The following is a 21489-nucleotide window of genomic DNA, read 5'->3' on the forward strand; positions in this document are numbered from 1 at the left end:
AAGATCGGCAGACCAGCAAACCCCATCATGGATCGAACCATGTCTAACAGGGTCCGATTCCTCCTTTCAGACACACCATTATGCTGTGGTGTTCCAGGAGGAGTCCACTGAGAGAGAATCCCATTCTCCCCTAGATACGTCAGAAACTCATTGGAAAGGTATTCACCTCCTCGATCAGATCGAAGAGTTTTAATACACTTCCCAGTTTGTTTTTCTACCTCATTTCGGAATAGTTTGAACATTTCAAATGATTCCGACTTATGCTTCATTAAATAGACATACCTATACCTTAATAGGTCGTCTGTGAAGGTTATGAAGTAGAAAAATCCACCTCTTGCACTTGAGCTCATGGGTCCACATACATCAGAATGTACCAGACCTAAGAGTTCACTGGCTCGCTCACCTTTTCTAGTAAAAGGTGACTTGGTCATCTTTCCAAGAAGACAGGACTCACAGGTTGGAAGTGATTCACAATCACTAACTTTAAGAATTCCTTCTTGAGCCAACCTGTTTATCCTGTTCTTATTGATATGACCTAGCCTACAGTGCCAAAGGTAGACTTCTGACACATTATCTATTCTAGAGCGTTTACCAAATTTTTGAACCACATTAACAGGCTGTGATAGTAAGTAAATTCTATTATTTAATTGTCCAACAAATATTGTAACACCATGCAAAATGATATTGCAAATATTTCTTTTTATTAAAAAATCATAACCGTACATGGCCAAAAGACCTACAGAAATAATATTTAATAAAAAACTTGGACAATAGTGACATTCACTCAGAATTACATTACGAGAATTGATTACAAGACTCATGATTCCTAAAGCTAGAACTGAAACTTTGCTTCCATCTCCAACATTCAGGAACCTCTCGCCTTCATCAAATCTCCTACTGACCTGCAGACCCTGCATCGAATTACAAATATGATAAGGGCTTCCGGTATCCAATACCCAGGCAGTAGTATCACAAATCAAAAAGTTGCAAGGAGTTATCATATAATTATCTTGCTTCTTCTTTGGCCTGTTCGGGTCCAGGGAGGCAATGTATTGAGGACAATTCCTCTTCCAATGCCCGTGCTTCTTGCAAAAGAAGCACTCCGCCTGGCTCTGGTCGTGCTTGCGCTTCTTGGTCTGACCCCGTGCTACTGTCCCAGCATGAGATTGCACCTTCTTATTTTTCTTCTTCTTGTTCTTCTTCCCCTTCCCAATGGGTTGACGACGAGAAGAAGATCCTCCCACTACATTCACCGACTCCTTATGGAGTTGGTGATCCTTCTCAAAGTTCTGCAGCAATCCCAACAATCCGTGGTAGTTTACTGCAGGCTTTGTCATTCGAAAATAAGGAATGGGAGGAAGGACTTGGGCAAGGAATTAAGGATCGCATCCTTACCAAGCTGCTCGTGCAGAGGAAAGCCCAATTTGCTTAGGCGCTCAATCATCTCGATCATGTACAGTACATGATCAGTGACTGAGGCCCCATCCCTTATTCGAGCATTGAAAATGGCACAACTAGTTTTGTGCCTTTCAACGTCGTCAGACGTGCCAAAGGAGTCGTTCAACATTTGAAGCATCTCCTGTGGCTGGGCGTTCTCAAACCTTCGGCTGAACTCGTCATTCATTGCTGCCAGCATAATACATCGAACGGTGGTGCGGTCATTGAGCCACTTCAAGTAAGTATCTCGGATCGCCTTACTAGCGTTCGGAGCTGGCTCCTCAGGTGCTGGATCCGTTACTACATAAAGGATCCGCTCATGCTCAAGGACGATTTTCAATTTTCGATACCAGCTATCGAAATTGGGTCCCATGAGCTTGTCATTATCTAATAATGACCGGAGCGACAGGGTAGTGGCCATAGCTGCTTAAAGAAAAACGAGACCTCTATTAGTACATAAATTAATACTAAAGACTTGGATTTTAGTCTAAAATTTTTCCCAATATTTTTACGAACTGGTAGCCTCATCCTTCAATTCGAGAAATTACTTTAATTCCTTAATGGGTACTAGAATCCACACAGACTACACACGAGTCCAACTTTGGTTGGTCAACCCATGTGCATCTATGGGTAGGTTCTTAACCAGTTGTTTCTCTAAACAATTTCTAGTAATTGATTTTGCCCCAGAACCTAATCAGTAGGCTTTGGCCTCCACTGAAAAGATCTGGTTAGGTCCAACCATTAACATGACTTAATTTAGTGAATCGGACCAATAAATGATCAGGCCCGACTTTGGCCGGCCAACCTAACCACCATCAGAAAGACTCAATCAAATTATCATATTATGAATAATAATTCCATTAGCCAATGAGCACCAGGCCTTTGGGCCTCCAATGATCATTGAACTAATGGACTCATTATCACTCACTTAATGGGAGGCTATGACTTAGTTATCATTATAACTTAATCATTTTAGGGACCTAATAATTTTGAGGATTTTATTAAAGAATAGTAGAGAAGAAATCATCCAGCCAATTTCAACCCTCCCACTGACTTCACCAAGTCAGATTAAAAAGGATTTAATTAAAGCTGGCATTAGGAGCACCTAAATCAGTCACACTGATTTATCTAATGACATGGGTGAGCTCTAATCACCAAGTGATCTAATCAAAATCTAACTTACCAGATAGCCAGGTAAGTGAGATCAGTGGTGGGGATTTGCCATTAACTCGTCAATGATCGAATCAATGCGAGTAGCTCCCGCTTAAGAACCACTGGTCAAAACTGCCGAACTTACCTTAGACACCAACCGGTTCATTAGTTTTAATTTTGATCAACTTAGTAAATAGGGCTCCACCGCGTAGCCATGAATTAAGTCCATCTTGGTCTAGTTAAAGACATGGACCCATTCAACTACAACTATTGAAGTTGAGTCTAGAGTATCCTTGACCTAATCTAATTCAACTTTTGATTAGATTTGACCAATTACTCCATTTAGTCTATTTTTTAAACTAACCTTAGGTCTAACCCAATTATGGACCTAATTCATCTAACCCATTGACCCACAAGTTTATGCAATTGTCTTAGGTCTTAATTCACAATTCTAGACCTACTAGACAATACTTAATTCTTTTAATTAAGTACTTGGGCTGATGGGTCAGGGTTTGGCATTTTGAAAATAATTTTTAAATTTGAAAGATTTTATTTTCTGTTCACCAAATATGTTAACTCATTTCACAAACGGGTCAGCACATTTCATAAACAGCAATTCTATTGCTCATTTCATAACAGAAAATAACTCAAAATAAATCATAAATTTTTTTTTTAAATCTAATTTAACACATTCATGATAAATTTCTTAATTAAGTCCTTTCGCTGCTTCATCGGCATGGGATATAATTGCATCGGCACCCCTACCGCCATAGGAGACCCCATCGAATGGGAAGAGAGGACCTTTAAACCCTACTTTTCTCCTATGACCGGACGGCCATGGCAACCAACCCAATTAGATTACTTGCTACTTGGATCAAGTATATCTAAATATACCAATTTCAAAATTTAAATTTTGAATTTTAAATTTTAAATTTTAAATTTTAAATTTTAAATTTTAAATTTTAAATTTGAGATTTCAACCAAATTTCAAATTTCGAATTTTCAATCTTTGAATTTTAAATTTTGAATTTTGAATTTTGAATTTCAAATTTCAAATTTCAAATTTTGAATTTCAAATTTCAAATTTTAAATTTGAGATTTCAACCAAATTTTAAATTTCAAATTTTGAATTTTGAATTTTGAATTTTGAATTTTGAATTTCAAATTTTAAATTTCGAATTTCAAATTTCAAATTTCAAATTTGAGATTTCAACCAAATTTTAAATTTCAAATTTGAAACTTCTAACAAATTTCAAATTTCAAATTTCAAATCTTTTTGAATTTTGAATTTTAAATTTTGAATTTTAAATTTAAACTTATAGATTACACTTTAATCTATGCATGCATATGTATATCATATTCTAGAACCATGCTCTGATACCATTTGAAGCGAAAAATTTAGTGCAGGGGCAAAATGGTAATTTTAAAACTTTTTCAAAATTACTATTTTACAGCAGAATTATTAATTAATCTTATTAATTAATACTAATTAACCCTACACTAGGATCTAAATATGATACAACAGCATGCATTTAAATTTGAAATTCAAATTTGAATCAGTAAACGTTTTACAGTACTGTGTTCAGAACACATCACCTTTTGCGGGTAGTCGATCACCGCAATCTGATCACCGTCGGGGGGTTCTGATCATCACATCGCAGTCACATAAATATCTGACCTCTGCGGATCGTCCACACGAAGCTCCCGTCTGATCAGCTCCTCACGAATGCTAGTTCGTGATTTCACCATTTTGATGGCAGATATTGATCGAACTCCTTCGATCGATGTGTGCCGACTTCTCGGATGCTCTGGATCATCTGCACAGTTGCTTGAGAGGCTGATGGATCTCTCTCTAAAATTTGGTGGACTCATGACACTCGTGGCACACCAATCTCACTTCCCGAACCCTAGGTAGAAACCCTAGGGTACACACCAAAAACCCTGCGCCCAATTTTCTCTCTTTTCTTTCTTTTTCTCTCGGAAGGTTTTGGACCTTCACCTTGCACAGAAGCCTTCCTCACGCCCCAAAGTTTCTCTCCTAAAATTTCTACGCACGTCCCACCTTTCTCCTCTTTTTAAAACAACGTCGAACATGTCTTATCCGCGTGAGAGGATAAAGACAAGAGGTTACACATTTGAATTCAAATCAAATTTGAATTCAAACGAAAACCAACTTATCCCTATCCTTTTGGGATAGGGATATCTTTGTGCGTGGAAAATATTTCACGAGAAACCTTTTCTCGTGTAAGTAATGTGGCGCACAAAATGGATAAGGATGAAAGGGCAAGTGATAAGTTATCCATTCAAATTCAAACATGCTTTGAATTTGAATGGCTAACTAATTATTTTATCCATCCATATGGCGCACAAATGAGGGCGTGGGGAAGGGTTTTGCATGAGAAAAATTTCACGAGAAGTTTCTTCTCGTGAATTCAAATGGGTGCAAGGAAGTTGGGTGTCGCAGGGAATTTAAAACAAGGTGGTTTGATTCAAATTGAGCCAACCTAGTTTAAAATAGGTTAAGCACAATTAGACCAGATTAAATCCAACATAATTAAGCTTAATTAGGCTCAATAAAATCCTAATCAAATCAGGAATTAACTAAACCTAACCCCTGATCAAATCAGGGACTAAACCACCTTAGCGATTAGGTTAACATTTAACCTAATCGGGTCAATCCAAACTGAATCCAATTCAATTAGACTTGATCCAAAAATAATTACTCAATCAAATTGAGTTAATTAGTGATTAAATTATTAATTAAACCTCTCATAAATATTGAGTCCAAATCCGATGGGCAATCAGGCATCAGAGACCATCGATATGAAACCCTGATCAAAGAGTTCAAATTTCAAATTCAAAATTTGAAATTCAAAATTTTGACCCCGGTACCCAAAATGTGTGGAACTCATGATTAGAGAATCCTAATTCTCAATTATAGAGTCCCAAATAGATAAGACTCATAATCAGCCATCAAATCAGAAAGGAACCTCTAATGTGTGTGAACCCGCAGGTTCGAACCTAAATCGGTAGCACAGGAACCAATTTCTGTACTAATCGAAGTGACCATCTAGCAATGGTACCCGACGATCGGATAGGTCGAATAATCACAATCGCAACATTCAAAACCTACGTGAATATGGTTACCATATAATTCATCTCTTTTGACCCCTGTGTTTAGGACGACTCAGGGTTAAACTGTCAACCCTGATGATATCATCCGAATCGTGCTCAACTCAATTAGTCCTGTGACTCCTCACTAGGACTACCCTGGCCAAGATTTTGCTAAATTGAAACACGACTGTACACAGCTCCTAAACTGGAGTGGTCAATCCCATCTTGACACACGCACCGACAAGTCAAGTACTTGACTACACCCAGCAACCTTCCGTCACTGAATTAGAAATTCAGGCAGTCCAGTGCCTAAGTGCAGTGAGTTGCTTGCAAGTCACCGTGGCGGTCTCAGGTCGGAGGGACATTTATACCCATATCCCATCGGAGCAAATCTTGACAGCAGAAATAGCTCCGGAGTTGGTCACGTTCAGTGCAGATGTACTATTACATCTCACCTGTATGCCATACCAGTGTCTCCACACTCTTTGGTTATGAGGACAACCAACCCATATGGCATACAACGACCTATGCTCGATAAACATTGTCGTCCTTGGTAACAACGTATCATTTGGTCGCGAACATGTTTAAGGACTAAGCGACAAATCCTCCTTTGTCGAGTCTAAATTATCCTAAGGACTTCACCACAACACAGGAGTTCATTAGAAGATGAAATATTTGTGATGAAAAAATATCAAAATAACTTTTATTTATTTATAATTTATGTACTAATACAAAAAGGAGCACAACCGTCAACAGGCTGACGATTGGCTTTGGAAGACTATTCCCAACATCGCCATCCTGGATAAACTATTTTTCTAAGAATACGATATTTTGACTCACAATCACATTGTGATCTTGTGGAAAGTAAAAGTAGTATCCTATGAATTTTTTTGGATACTACTTATCCGCCATCTGTCTCTTGACATAGGCTGGACATCCCCAAGTCTTGAGATAACCCAGACTCGGTTTCTTACCGAACCATATCTCATACGGTGTGGTAGGAACGGACTTTGATAGAACCTTATTCAACAAGTGAATGGCAGTTAATAAGGCATGTCTCTAAAGAAATAAGGGTAGATCGGTGAAGTTCATCATGGATCGGACTATATTCAATAGGGTCATGTTTCTCCTTTCGGATATTCCGTTGAGCTGAGGCGTTCCAGAAGGGGTCCATTGAGAGACTATGTCGTTATCCTTAAGATATTTCAGAAATTTTTGACTAAGATATTCACCTCCTCGATCAGATCGAAGAACCTTAATTGGTTTGCCTGCTTATTTTTTTACTTCATTCCTGAATTCTTTGAACCTTTTAAAGGCCTCAGTCTTGTGTTTCATCAGATGCACATATCCGTACCTAGACAAATCATCAATAAAGATAATAAAGTAGGTATAACCATCTCTGACCTGCACATCAAATAATCCACACACATCGGTGTGTACCAGGGCAAGTAGCTCTATGGCCCTTTTTCTATGTCCTACAAAGGGCAACTTGACCATCTTTCCTCGAAAGCAAGATTCGTAAGCTGGATACCACTCTAGATTAAGAGAGCTAAAGATCTCATTCTTCTCCAATTTATTTATCATGTCCTCTCCAATATGGCCTAGTCCATGGTGCCATAAGTACTTCTGGTTAATTTCATCTCTGGATCTCTTTTGACCTATGGCACTCACTATTTGCTCGTTTAGGTTCACATTTGCATCAACATGCAAGTGATAAAGACTGTCAATTAAAAGATCTCATGCAACTAATTTATTTCATAAATAAATAGAATAAAAATCTTTATTGAAATAAATTTCAAAATCTTTCCGTGCTAGTACAGACACGAAAATTAAATTCTGATTAGCTACAGAAACATAATAATAGTTTTTCAAATCTAATCTAACACCAGACGGTAATCGAAGAGCATAAGTGCCAACGACCTTTGCAGCAACCTTTGCTCTATTGCCGACTCGAAGGATCATGTCACTTTCTCTCAACCTCCTACTTTCTATCAGACCCTGTTTTTAGGTACATATATGAGCACTCGAGCTAGAGTCCAATATCCAACTAAAAGTAGAAAAAATCATAAGGTTAGATTCAATTATGAGCATACCTTCAGAAGGCTTATCATCCTTTTTGGTCTTTAGGCTCTCCAGGTATTTAGGACAGTTCTTTCTCCAATGGCTTTCAGCATAGCAGTGGAAACATTTTCCCCTTACCTCAGCCACCTTTGGACCATCCTTCTTTGGCTGACTCTCTTTCTTCTGCTTCTTCACGGATTTAACCTTCTTTCTTCCAGTAGACTTTCTCTTAGAAGAAGAAGTCCGCTCCACAGCGAGAATAGTGTCCCTTGAACTCTTTAAGGTACCCTCCGTGGTGACCAACATGTTGATGAGTTCGAGAATAGTGCAGTCAAATTTGTTCATATAAAAATTCATAATAAATTGACTATATGAACTGGTAAGGGATTGAAGGATTAGATCTATCTGCAATTCTTTTTACATTTCTAGCCCGAGCTTCTCAAGCTCCTCAATGTCTTTGATCACTATCATACAGTGCTCATGGACAAACTGCCCTTCGCGCATCTTCAGATTGAAGAGTCTTTTGGACACTTCAAAGCACGCAGTATGGTTCTGCTCACCATACAACTCTTGTAGATAAGTGATCATGGCCTGGACAGTAGGCATATGCTCGTGCTGGCTTTGCAACTCGTTTGACATAGATGCCAACACATAACACTTGACCCTACTGTCTTCATCTGTCCACTTCTCAAAAGTAGCTCTTTGCTCAGCAATAAGACGGTTTGGTAGCACTATGGGATCCTGATTGAGAACATGACTTAACTTTTCTGAGGTCAGAACAATCCTGAGATTTTTGAGTCAGTCTTTGTAATTAGTACCAATTAAACGATTGGTTTCAAAGATGCATGCTAGAGGGTTTGAGGCTGACATTGTGGTTAAACTGCGAGAGTAGATATTCAAGTTAGACTTTTATACTTAATATTTAATTTGCGTCTAGAAACTTTAAGATGCAAACAGTAGCTCTCACTAATTTATCAGATCTCTCCACTCCTCGGAAAAGAAACAAAAACCCTAACGCGACAAAAGATTTCTAGTGGATCCCGCGGTCCCATCGATGACATGCACCTCACTTAACAGTTATTGGTAATATCACACCGATGCATAGGCAACTCTTTGTCCATATGCTTCACTAAGTATGTTGCAGCGACTTGATCTCTAAGTCATGTGGGCTCACCTAATAGTTATCACCTACACTTCTTAGTTAAGCCCGATCCATCGTTCATAAGCAGGTGCAAGGCTGTCATTGGATCCCTCATCTAATAGTTATTGGGTCCAACTCCATCCTTACCTTGGAGCAACTTTTTGCTAATAGATAGGTTGTATGTTTTCGATGCAACTAAACCACTGTAACCAGCTGAGAATAATCAACGCCGGTAGTACGCCCACACATCTACAACGGTGGAAGACCCATGGATTTAATATTTATGGAGAGATTTAGATTTATGTCTGATCTAATCAGTCATCATATGACCGATCTAATTAGTATATGCTAAATCAGATCGCTAAGCAACCTAATTCAAGATCCAATCTTTTAAATTGATCAAATAAGTGGAGATCGATGTGGGTCCCCCGTTGCCTTCCTAAGACACCAATAACTTGATCAGGTCGGCTAACGAAATCAATTAAATAACCACATCTCATTAACTTACTTTAGACATCAATAGGTCGATTGATCAAAATTGGTTGGCTCTAGCGAATCGAGCTCAAACCAGCGAGCCGAATTAGGTCTCTAGGTTAATCGATTCTACATATGGGATTCAATCGATTTGATCAACAATAATTGTATGATCATTAACTTAATTGATCTGATCTTTATCAACACTTGACTTGGTTTGATCAATTACTTAATCGGGTTAGACCCATATGACTCAAATCAAAAATCTCAAATGCAATTATATTATATGACCTAATTTATAGTTTTTCCATGACAAAAATCCTCATGCACAAACATAAATTTCAGATTCTAAAATCATATTTCAGATCTAAATTTATTGTATGAAAATAAATTTTAAAATATAAAAATAATTTTTAGATTTTAGCATACAAATATATATCACATATATGCATGTAAAATCAGATCTAAACAAAATTTCAGATCTTAGCATGATATCATATATTTCATATACTAATCATGGATCAGATTAAAAATAAATTTATGATCTAAATATGCAATCATATATCACATATATGAATCAAAATTCAGATCATATAAAAGTTTTAGATTTTATGCATACATCTATGTATCACATAAACATGAACTAGAACTCTTTCTAGATCAAAATTCAGATCTATGCATGAAATTACATATGATCTATATGTTCTAAAATTAAACTCAAAATCAAATTTTAGATTAGAAGATCTATCTATACATCTCATGTATTAAGAAAAAATCTGATTTTAAATTTTTTTCAAAAATATGTATATTAAAATTCAGCATATGAAAATCCATTGCTCTGATATCACTGTTGAAACTCGAGGTTTGGTGCATGCATATGTATTTCAAAAATTTTATTTTTTAAATACCATAGTGAAGAATAAGATTAAAATATTTTTAATCTGAATTATGCATGTATGAAAATATAAAACCACATGGATCTATCTTATATACTGAAATTTATATTGTGATCAAATCACATACCTGTTTCTCAATCTTTTTCTTCGAATCTGAATCTAAAAGAGAAGAGATTCTCTCTTAGCCGCACAAATATTCGGTCTCTATGAGTATCCACTCGAGATCAACCTAGAGCAGCCTTTTTTAATCTGAATTTTGGTTCTTCAAAATTCAGCTTGCTGAATCTGAACGAAGTCTGGATCACGATCAACGCTTGATCTTTCTCCTTGATCTTCTTCTTCTCCTCTTCTCTAGAGTTTCTCCTTGCTTTGTGTTGCTACAAAATACCAGCAACCAGCAAATTATGGGACATCCAACACTTTGGGCATAGAACTCTTTGGGACTCGCATCCCAAGGGATGGTCATGTAGAACGCTCAAGAGAAGAGAAAGGGAGAGGAAGAGAGGGTGTGGGGAGAGCCTTTGGGTGTAATAGGTTGTTGGCTTGGATGCTCTACGGACCTTAAGGGGGTCCTTTTAAATAAGCAAAAGGATTGAATCCTATTCAATCACATAATACAAGTCCTACTTGCATTGGATTTTCTATTAACTTAAGTTATCCAACTAACTTTAGGAGACCCTTTAGGCGCCAACAATTGGAGCCCTTCCATCCATAATTAGACACCCCAAAACACACCCAAAAGACATTCCATAAGAGAATTAAAAGTCCTCTAATCAATGGACACGTCCAACTTGATCAAATAAAAGTGGCGTCCAAAAATAACTATCAAGAGAATTAATTAGGGACTTGCACCCTTAATTAATATGATCCATAACTTTAGATATCCAAAAATTAAAATCTTATGAATCCTATTCATGTAGGTTATTAGCAAGTAATTAAGTTAGAATTATCTTATCAAATAAGTAATCCCAACAGAAAGAGGAATTGGGTCCAATCATGTGCTAGCAAGGTTATCATGAACCCAATGGATTTCTCTAAACGCAATTGATACTTCATAAGCTCAATTATTTATTCCAAGCCTAATTTCTTTGTTGTGTGACCCTATAGGTTCAATTCTATCTGATAGTGAGATATACAATGATCTCTATCATTATATCATTGAAACTCTTTTCAATGGGTCGAAACAATTTCACTCTAACTCAGCAAGGATGGTCGATCCAGAACAATCCTAGTAAGCTCTTACAATCCATCAATGATACCTAACAGTATGTAGTGGTAACCCAATAGAACTAAAATGAACCTCTAGATATAATTAACGTGTGATTCAGTCCTTCTATCGTGAGTCCCGACTAGATGACAGATTATAGATAAATCTTCAAACCTCAACATCAGTCATATAATAGATTCGATTAGCTCAAGTCTAGTTATGACTTCTATGAAAACTCCTTTCCATCAATCACACTACTATAGTCATAGATTTTTGGACTTAGCCTTTCAAATTCCATAGGATTACTCCTCTCTATCAAGATCGATAGATCCTATATTGATGTGCATCCCACTCTTACAGTGGACCAACTGTCACCAACATCCACTACAAGGGCTCATTGAGACTCATATTTATGTGTCAGTCAAACTTCAGCAGCCTCACTACGAGCAGTAGTACTATCTCAAGTCAAAGGACCAGTCACATAACTACAGCATCGAGATAATTACTGACGATCGAATAGAAATCCAAGTAATCTCTCATATGATCACACTCAGTACTAATTGTTCTCTAACAACCATCCGCACTCGTCGTCCTGTGTCTGTATACAGTAGACCAGAGACTCATCTATCCCGAAGGAAGCGATTTGTGCGCCAGTTTATTCAAATCTATCACCGTTCTCATAATGATCCTATGATCGGAAGTATTTAGGAATTAAATATACGTATCTAATTTTCAACACTTTGAGAATATGTATCGAAATTAATTTCATGAACGATTCAAGGACACATCACACTTGAATGAAAAAAATTATCTTTTTATTGATCATATCAATATATTAAATATAAAATTATATCCTAAAATTATTACAATGTACCAGTTATATTAATTTCTAAAATATATATCTAACAAAAATTTTATGTATTTGGCCTTATTTTTTTTTTTTTTTTTTTTTCTTGCATGTGCCTACTATTTTTATAGCTATCTTTGCACATTTGATGCTCTCGAGATCCTGCAACGGTGGAAAACTCATGCACTAGGCTGTTTTTTTTTTTTTTTTTTTTGTTTGCATGTGTCTACTACTATTTGATTGCTATCTCTGTATGGTCTTATCAAAGTATTGGCTTAACGAGTGATGCGACAATCTTAAATGCTTTGGTGTATGTATGTACTTTTTGTTTTTTTACCTTTCACATATGCAGTGTAACCCGAGGAAGCTGCATTTGAATGCAGCCTCAAGGTTACGAACAGAAGGTACACCCATGCGATTCGTCTACTTCATGACTTATTTTGGTGGGAAGCAGAACAAAGAACCTATTGGATAGCTGGTTCTCCTTTGTTATTTTCTGCCAACCAAACTGGATGATCTTCACCAGCTAGTTATTTGAGTAGACCCTGGTGTAACATCTTTCTCCATTGAAAACCATCCAATTGGACATTTTGATTGCAAGTTATTGTACTTTAAGCCTATCTTAAATTAGCCATCAAGTCCATCTATGAAGGTTGCATTTGGTTTCAATTGAAAGTTTCAGTTGCCCCCTGGAAAAGACGTGAAAACTTTTCCAAGCCCGGCAAGATTTTAAACCAGAGCTAAAGAGGTCCATTGCCCTGACGCCCGATTCTCCAAAATCATTTCCTACCGATCTTGGGAAAAATCATTTTATTACCAGCTTCCAACATAACGAAAACAGTCCCGTGGCAGGTAAGACTGGCTACTTCATGCCATAGTTGCTAAAGCCGGTGTAGGTTTGAAACCTGTAAATCCAATATGAACCAAATTTGTACATAGTCCATTTTAGACCAGTCAACGGATCAGCTTCGGATCGGAACCTGAATATTCAGATCTGGACTCGATTTTAGATCTGGACTCGATTTTAATTACTAATACAGGATCCGGATCCGAATACCCAATGGATCTGATCTTGAAATCCCAGACCCTAGTGAATCCCAAATATTCAGATCCGATTCTCGAAAGAGGACAATGGTGGAGAGGGAGAGACGGTCCGAATGACAGTAGAAACGATGCGAGGCAAAGAGTGAGACGTGAAGTGACAGAGCCACAGAAGGCAGTGGCAAAAGAGAAGAGGCAGAGAAGAGATTGGATCTGGACCTTGATGAGAGAGAGAAAGCTGGAAGCAGAAGAAGAGGGAGGACTCGATGTCGTTAGACAGATTGAATCTCGACGGATTGATCTCGATAGAGAGGGAGAGCGGGAGATTGAGAGACAGAGAGAAGGAGAGAATTTCCTATTGGAGCAAATCTTCTCCATTCCTGACCTTGGTGTTAAGATCTAACCACCGACGAGCAGATCTCACGACGAAGAGAGAGAAACAGGACGTCCAAAATAGGAAAAAAAGAGAGAGAGAGAGAGGCACCATCAAGAAGACTTAGAACAGTGTCATGAAAGGCTGACCATCCCAATACCCAAACCATGTGCTTCACCCCTAATATCTTCAGTATCATCATTTTTCCTAAAATCCAAGACAAAACAAAGATTAGATCCAATACCACAACCCAAAAAAATCCTCTCACTATTTCCAATCAAAATTAAAACAAATCGATTGATCATTCGACCGAGGAAGAGTCACTATCGATCTGCTCCATTAGATCCGATAAGAAGGCAGCGGTCTCCGATGCGAAGGAAAAGGGAGAAGTTTTCGATGATGGACTTTTAACCTGACGGCGGATGCCTAAAATAGAAGAAGAGGAGAGGGAGAGGCACCATCGAGGAAATTGAGAGAGACAGCCCGAGAGACTAAGAGATAGAGAGAGGGAGACCAAGAGATTGAGGGAGAGAGGAAGACCGAGGGACAGAAAGAGAGGGAGACCGAGAAGAAGAGAGAAAATTGAGAGAGAGAGCCCGAGAGACTAAGAGACAGAGAGAGGGAGACCAAGAGATTGAGGGAGAGAGGAAGACCGAGAGACAGAAAAAGAGGGAGACCGAGAAGAAGAGAGGAAGAATGGAAGAGAGGAAAAGTGAGAGACAGAGAGAGGGTTTGGATATTAAATATTATATATATATATATAGACACACACACATACACACACTGCCCATTACATGCCGCAAGAAAAAGAAAACATTACAAGGAAAAAAAAAATGGAGAATGACCGACAGATCCAGACCCCTCAGCGCCCCAGTAGGTGTTTCAGTACTTATGAAACCATTGGTAACTCTCTCTAGCAAAACCCTAGCTTTTTTCAGGAAAGGACGTATGGGTGATTAAATATTTGACAGGCTTGGAACACAATATTTAAACCTCTTCTTCTGCCATTTTCAATATAATGGTGAGATAACGGTAGGCCAAATTTAGGTAGTCAATTTTTCTCAAGATGAACATCGGAACTATTACAAATCCTCATTTTTTTCTAAAAAATGTATAAAAAATTCATACAGAGCAAAAATATTTCGCATGGTCGGTCATCAATCTCCAAGAACATTCCGCTTCTTAGCAGTGTTCACGTATGGTCTCATTACCCACTCATTCTGGGCTTCACTCTGATCAACAGTCCCTAGCTTGATCTGCCAGCAAGGGGGAAGAAAAGCACAAATAAGTTTGATCTGATAATTATCAAATGTAACATATAACCCTTTTGTTCATAAGGAGCCTAATATCTAAATCAAAAACTATAAAAATATCAATAAGCAGCTTAAAGTTTAGGTCAGATCTGCTAGTGATCACCTGATAAAGTCGCAACTCAAACCGAGGACCGACCTCCTTCAGTTCAATTGATTTGGGACCACCATGTTTTTCATAGACATGATGCCTTTTTTGTTCAGAAAAAAAAAGAGAGAATAATAAATGTCAGATCAGTACAGCATAAGACATAATAACAACATATTGGATCACCAAGATTGCCACAGATCATCCTACCTGTTAATAACAAACTGCATTATAGGCACTAAGAATTTGTATATGAAAAAATTTGATACTAGAAAGCAATTAAAATATACAAGTTTGATGGTTTCTCAACTTTTCTGGAAGTAAATTGGAACTGTTGGTCAAAAATGGCAAACTACATGTATTCAATAAATAACATACTTAAACTATGATTGCCTTAGTATAATGATATCAATAAAGAACCTATATGATGTGATAAGGGAGGAGGTTTGCAATGAAAACGAGAATGAATTCATGAAAATTACAAGCAGTAGCTTGATTGCTCATCTTTAGGAGGCTCGATGGGTTTCTATTATTTGGTCTAAAGCTCAGCCAAAGGCGAATAATTTCAAACCTAATGAGGACCACGTATAAAAGAAGGGGTCAGCGGGGCTTGGAAGGCCTCAATTGAATAATCCTATGCAGGAACAAAAAAGGGAGTTGTGGCCTATGGAGGGTGCACTACAGGTTGTTGAAAGCTAGACATGACATGCGGCCACTGCAAAAGAAATGCCACATCATGTGTACTTAAATAGGCAGAAGAAAACCAACAAACAGAAGGGGAAAAAAAGAAAACACCTTAAATTAGTTTTTAGACCTTAAAATAGAACAGAAAATATATCCGGGCCCAAGCAAAGTATCATTTCAACATCAAACAGCTGTAACCACTAAAGAGCAGACATCTAGAATTACAGTAAATCAAGAACAAGTTCACAAAATATATATTGTTCAATGATATTGGCTTATACCAGCATCTAACAATAAATAGCGTCTCCTTGTAAAATTGTCCACAATTAATCATTTAAAAAATTGCACTTGTGGAACATCAAAAAGACCCATAGCCTCTCCGGTGGCAGATCTGCCCCTCAGCTATGTATTCTAATCAGATCTAAATTTGACAGACGCTTTTAAAATAATTGTAGCATTGTTGCATACATAATCATTATCGAAGGAACATTATATCAAATAATGAGGACAAAGATCTATGTTAAAATAAGTTTCAGATGAAAAATTTAAGGATGCAACAGTAAGATAACAACATGAAGATAGAAATATAGTTAAAGAATGAGGTCCAGTCCCAAAAAAGAAGATATAGGAAGGTGAAGACAATAAGATAAGAAGGGACGCTATGAGTGAGGGGACAGGAGGAGGGGCGAGAGAGAGAGAGAGAGAGAGAGAGAGAGAGGTAAGAGGAAGTAACCACTAGATTTTGCAGCCAAACCATTTGAAGTGCACAACTACATCATATATAATAAAGTAAAATTTGTCTGAACTCACAGAACCTAGATATCCGAACTTAGACATCCTTTCTTTCACTCAGGAAAAAAGTGACAAGACTGACCTTTATTTAACCTGAGTTACAGTTGACCAAACCAGAATAAAGAGACAGAATGAGTTAAAGAACACATAAAAAGCATACATCTCACCTAATGTCTAAAATAGATGAAACTAAATGTGTTTTCTTACAAGCAGGAAGCATGAGTAATTACCACCTCGTATTGGCAGTAAATCTATTCAGTGTCATAAGTGATGACCTTCTAGAGGTAGTTGAAGTAGGCTGAGTAACCAAATTGTCCAGTACATGGGGAATATTTTAACTTCCACAGTTAGCCAAAAATTCAAATTTTAGACTCTCCAAAGCACCAACTCCTTTAAGCACGAGGATACAACATAATATGGGACAACAGTCAAGAAACCAGCAAGCACAAAATCTTGGAATGTACTTCTAAAGTATACACCAGTCCAAGTGCCAACACTTCCAATATATTGCCAGGTAACTTCAACATGCTCGCATATTTCCTTAAGGTGTGGTAACTTTTCTTTTCCTTTAGGATTAATATAATATGAAATAACTGTAGAAGGACAGAAGCACCAACCTGAATGAGATGTAATCAGTCCGATTAGCAAAAGTGATTATGCGTTTGGAATCTGGCTTGGGTACTGGAAAGAGATGTTTTAGAATGTTTGCTGTCCTTTGACCAAGCTGCAATAAGTCACCAAATCAAGCACATTGAGATGAATTTAGCAAGAAAGAGAAGAAAATAATATCCTGGTGAAATGATAATATCCACTGTGAATGTGAAGGAAAAGAGCACGTGTCATAAGCAAATATTAAAAAGGTAAAGAATCTTACTACTGTGATTTGCAAGAAACCCAGTAACATGTGATCTGAATGTTTATTAAGGAACATGATATAAGACAACAAACTTTCTTGATCTAAAGGATGTATTAGCTAGATTGGTTACTTTATTGATATTGTAACTTGCCATGAAAGCCATATTGTATCTTTACAATTTAAATCATGAGTAAATTAAACACTGCCAATCTACATAACATTTTTATTTGTACATATTGCTAAACAATATTTTCTAAATATCATTTGGTTGTTCCATTATTTCAAAAGTTCATCAATTTACTAAACCATGTCAATCTACTTTCATAATATGCCACATCTGTTGATATATAACTAGACTCAGTCGCAACATCTAGCATCCCTTTCTAGTTCTTTGTAGACCTGCACTATCAACCACAACAATGATATCCATATTAAAGCCAGCCAGTGAATATTCGTACTAAGAAATGGCCAGCTGAGAAAAACAGGATATTCATGAAGCATATGACAAAAGGACTGTTAACCAACCAATTGACACCAAAAGCTTAAGCTAACAGGGAAAGGGTCAACCATGTATTCCGGGCTTAACAAGACAGCACGCTTTCTCAACGAAGAAATGTATTAGCTACATCAGTTCCTTTATGAATTATTGCAACTTGCATGAACGCTCTCCTGTATCTTCACAGTTTCAATCATCAGTAAACTGCCAATGATTGCTGCAGTCTACATAACACATTTGTTGTACAAATTGGCACAACAATTTTTCTAACTATCATTTGGTAATTCCATTATTTCAAAAGCTCATTAAATGATTTGGCAAACCATATCAAGCTGACTTTTTATCCCATAATATGCCAATAACAACTAATGTACAACTGAATGCAATGATAACCTCATCCATCCTTCTCTAGCTTCTTTCAAAACCTATGTCACAAACCATAATATGCTAATAATAATGCTTGCTTTAAGAAATGAACAGTTTAGGATAAAAACACCCTGTAATAGCCTTTCAATAAAGCAAGCCTTGACAAAAGTTCCCATTATCAGAAAACCATAAAATATTCAATGAGTTTCAACAAGCTCTTTCCCCTTTACCTAATGCTTGTTAAAAAATAGCAACATATTGGACTGTGACAACTTATCATGTAGCTAATAAGTCATGTAGCTAATAAGTTGATGCCAAATAATTGGTAAAAAGGCGGATGGTTGTAGTTATGGTTACATATGTAGGAATGAGGTCAAGAGTAGCTTTTAGCAACAAAGGGTGCTCTTTTACGATTAAGAAACTAAAATCAAATGGCACCAAGAAGCTCTCAATATCAACACATATACATAAGCATATTGTTCAAGCTAGTCCAAATTGAAAAGTACCTTAGTTGAAAATTTGTCAAGAATTAGATGGGGATAAGCCTCAGACATTGTTCCAATAGCCTTCTTATCTTTAATATCGTGTCTTGTGACCTGCAAAGGATAAACCATATACAAGCTACATCCCAAGTAATTATATATTGTCATTTAAAAAAGAAATAGCTTAGGTATTCCACATACCACATTAAGCAATCCAAAATAAGCTGTTGGACCAAATGGAAGATGACAAACAATCAAACCATCTGGTTCACCTCGATGTTCATGCACCAAAATGACATCAGTAAATTCACGTGCACGACAAGATTCAATAATTTCTGAGATCACCTACACAGAAGTTATCAAGTTGAGACTAAAGAATCAGATCAAGTCAAAATTTAGGTAGAACTAATATTCAATACACGCTCATCGCATGTCCATATATGTACGTATGAATATACACACATCTACATGTGCAACACTGACATCACAGTATTGAAGAACTTGCAATCAAGTCAAAGCAGCAATCCATTTTGCTCAATGTTGTTTGATACATCTTGCCATTTGGTTGTGAACATAACACAAGGGTGTGTGTAGCCTGTATCAGTTGGTGCCAACACGGAGTGGCACCCACCAAGTTGATTAAATTCCCACTTCAATGCATTTGATAAGCTGCCTAATTTTGTTTAAAATGTTTAATCCTCTATAAAGTTACACATAAGAAGCCATGGAGAAGGGTGTTCAAATCAATAAATTTGACACTAAAGAAATAAATGGCAGCTGAGATTCTAATAGAAGATTTTCTGGACATAAGAGTAAGCATGGCATTTGCAAATATTTCAACAATGTTGCACGCCCTTGCCTGCTAGTTCATGCCAAATAATGGCTTAATTAAGTCCATCTACCATGCAAGCTTGGCAGCCCCTAACAACACTAGCAGGATCTACCATACCTTTTGAAAAATAACCGTTTCTACTATATTATGCACAGCTAGAACTTGATGATTTGCATGGTACATTAACTTAAGCATTTAGATATGCCAAGTTAGACCTGTATATTAGTCTTTCAGGTGTTATAGTAAACTGTAAATTATAAAGCAGAATTCAGTAATTGGATATATTAGAGAAGTTAATGGCCTCATGAACATTACAAGCTATTTCCATTTAAATATGCACCCGTCAGCAAAATACTTTCAAAGATGGGAATGCAAAAAAATCATTTTTCTGGAAAGCAAATGTCATGAGATGCTTGCAACCAGCAACAAAGGCTAAAATACATATTATAAAGAAGAGCAATTGTACCTGACCACCACGATTCATTCTTGTTGAATTAGGAAAGACAAACTTTAGTTCCTGAAACAACAATAATACCACATTAAAATTGAATATAAAGCTTTGGTACTTCAATTGATCCATGATGAAGTTGTCCCAGCAGTACAGGGAGTAGTAATTACCTTGACAAATTGAGTAAGAGGAGCACTTGGATTACGAGATGTGGTTAATAAAATTTTTGGATCCTTCTCTGATGCATTGGCATACTCATCATCGATGTGAGTTCTTGGTACTATTCACGTTCACACATCATTGAGAAAAATGCAGTGTCAGCTTCGGTAGCTATTGAATTTAAAGCAAAGCTTTTAGATTGGAGCATTAAAACAATCCTGTGTAATTACATATGGATGTCATGATACAAAAGTCAAACAAAACATGATATTTATTCCTCATTTCATCATTGAATGTCATAATAATTCTACAACAATTTTATGCCTCTTCTCTTTCTTTTTTATGGACAAGTCACACACACGATGTAATTTTATGTTTTCTAGTTATGCTTCTGTAATGCATCATAGAGCTCATGAATAACCCACTAAACCTTCATTGATCACATACTTCTACCCCTTTGCTTGCCATGTTTCTTGTCCCGCTATTTCCATCACATGAATGAGGCAAATTTCTCCTGCTCAAACATACGTTGCTCAACTCCATCCCCACCTAAAGAGCATACTTCTACTAAGATTCCAACTGATAATTTGGACTTTGATTTCCCTCGAGAAAACTAGAGTCAGGCAGCCTTCAGTGGCAACTCCATAAATTAATTTCATCCACAAGCACATTTATAACAGTTCTAACACTTAGTTCAGACTACCCGATGGAAAGATGGTATCTTTTCCCTCTCCCTTTTCTGGGATATGGAAACAAGCAAAAAGTCAAAGAGTTAAAAATTAACTTCATACGAAACCCAAAAAAAAATACCTGCAGTATATTCGTCCTCGAGATCAATCTCTTGACGGAGGGCAGCCTCTTCGTTCCTGAGCTCAGTTGGGATCGGTTTTCCCTCTGCGATATCGACATCAGATTAAAAAAATCAAAGGGAAGAGAATAATATCAAAAAGATGACATTGATTGAAAGTGAATAAGGGCCAAACCTTCGAGGGCTTCTCGGATCTTTCTCTTCTTCTCGTAGTACTCGCGCTCCTTGCCTTCCAAGCTCTTGCGGTAGAGGTACTCCCTCCTCAGCCTCGTATTCCTCCGCAACATCACTCCAACGAAGAAGAGAACTCGACCACAAGATTTGAGAAAGAAAACCCCAGTTTTCGCTGTGATACGAAAACCCTAGCTTGATTCGTCTGCCTCCTTCTCTCTGATGCAAAACCTAACCTCGTGCCGCCGCGCTTA

General features: G+C 37.2%; 1 protein-coding gene across 1 annotated transcript; it reads right to left on the reverse strand.

Annotated features, from left to right (window-relative positions):
- Positions 1 to 14727: 14727 nt before the first annotated feature.
- LOC105045455 (uncharacterized) lies at positions 14728 to 21489 on the reverse strand. The gene is made up of 9 exons (XM_010923734.4): positions 21240 to 21489; positions 21067 to 21150; positions 20268 to 20377; positions 20116 to 20166; positions 19019 to 19162; positions 18842 to 18931; positions 17235 to 17341; positions 15160 to 15244; positions 14728 to 14999 (listed from the first exon to the last, which is right to left on the reverse strand). The coding sequence occupies exons 1-9, from the start codon at positions 21349 to 21351 to the stop codon at positions 14901 to 14903; spliced, it is 882 nt and encodes a 293-aa protein (XP_010922036.1). The 5' UTR covers positions 21352 to 21489; the 3' UTR covers positions 14728 to 14900.

Source organism: Elaeis guineensis, chromosome 5, assembly GCF_000442705.2.
Source record: "Elaeis guineensis isolate ETL-2024a chromosome 5, EG11, whole genome shotgun sequence".
Taxonomy (NCBI): Eukaryota; Viridiplantae; Streptophyta; class Magnoliopsida; order Arecales; family Arecaceae; genus Elaeis; species Elaeis guineensis.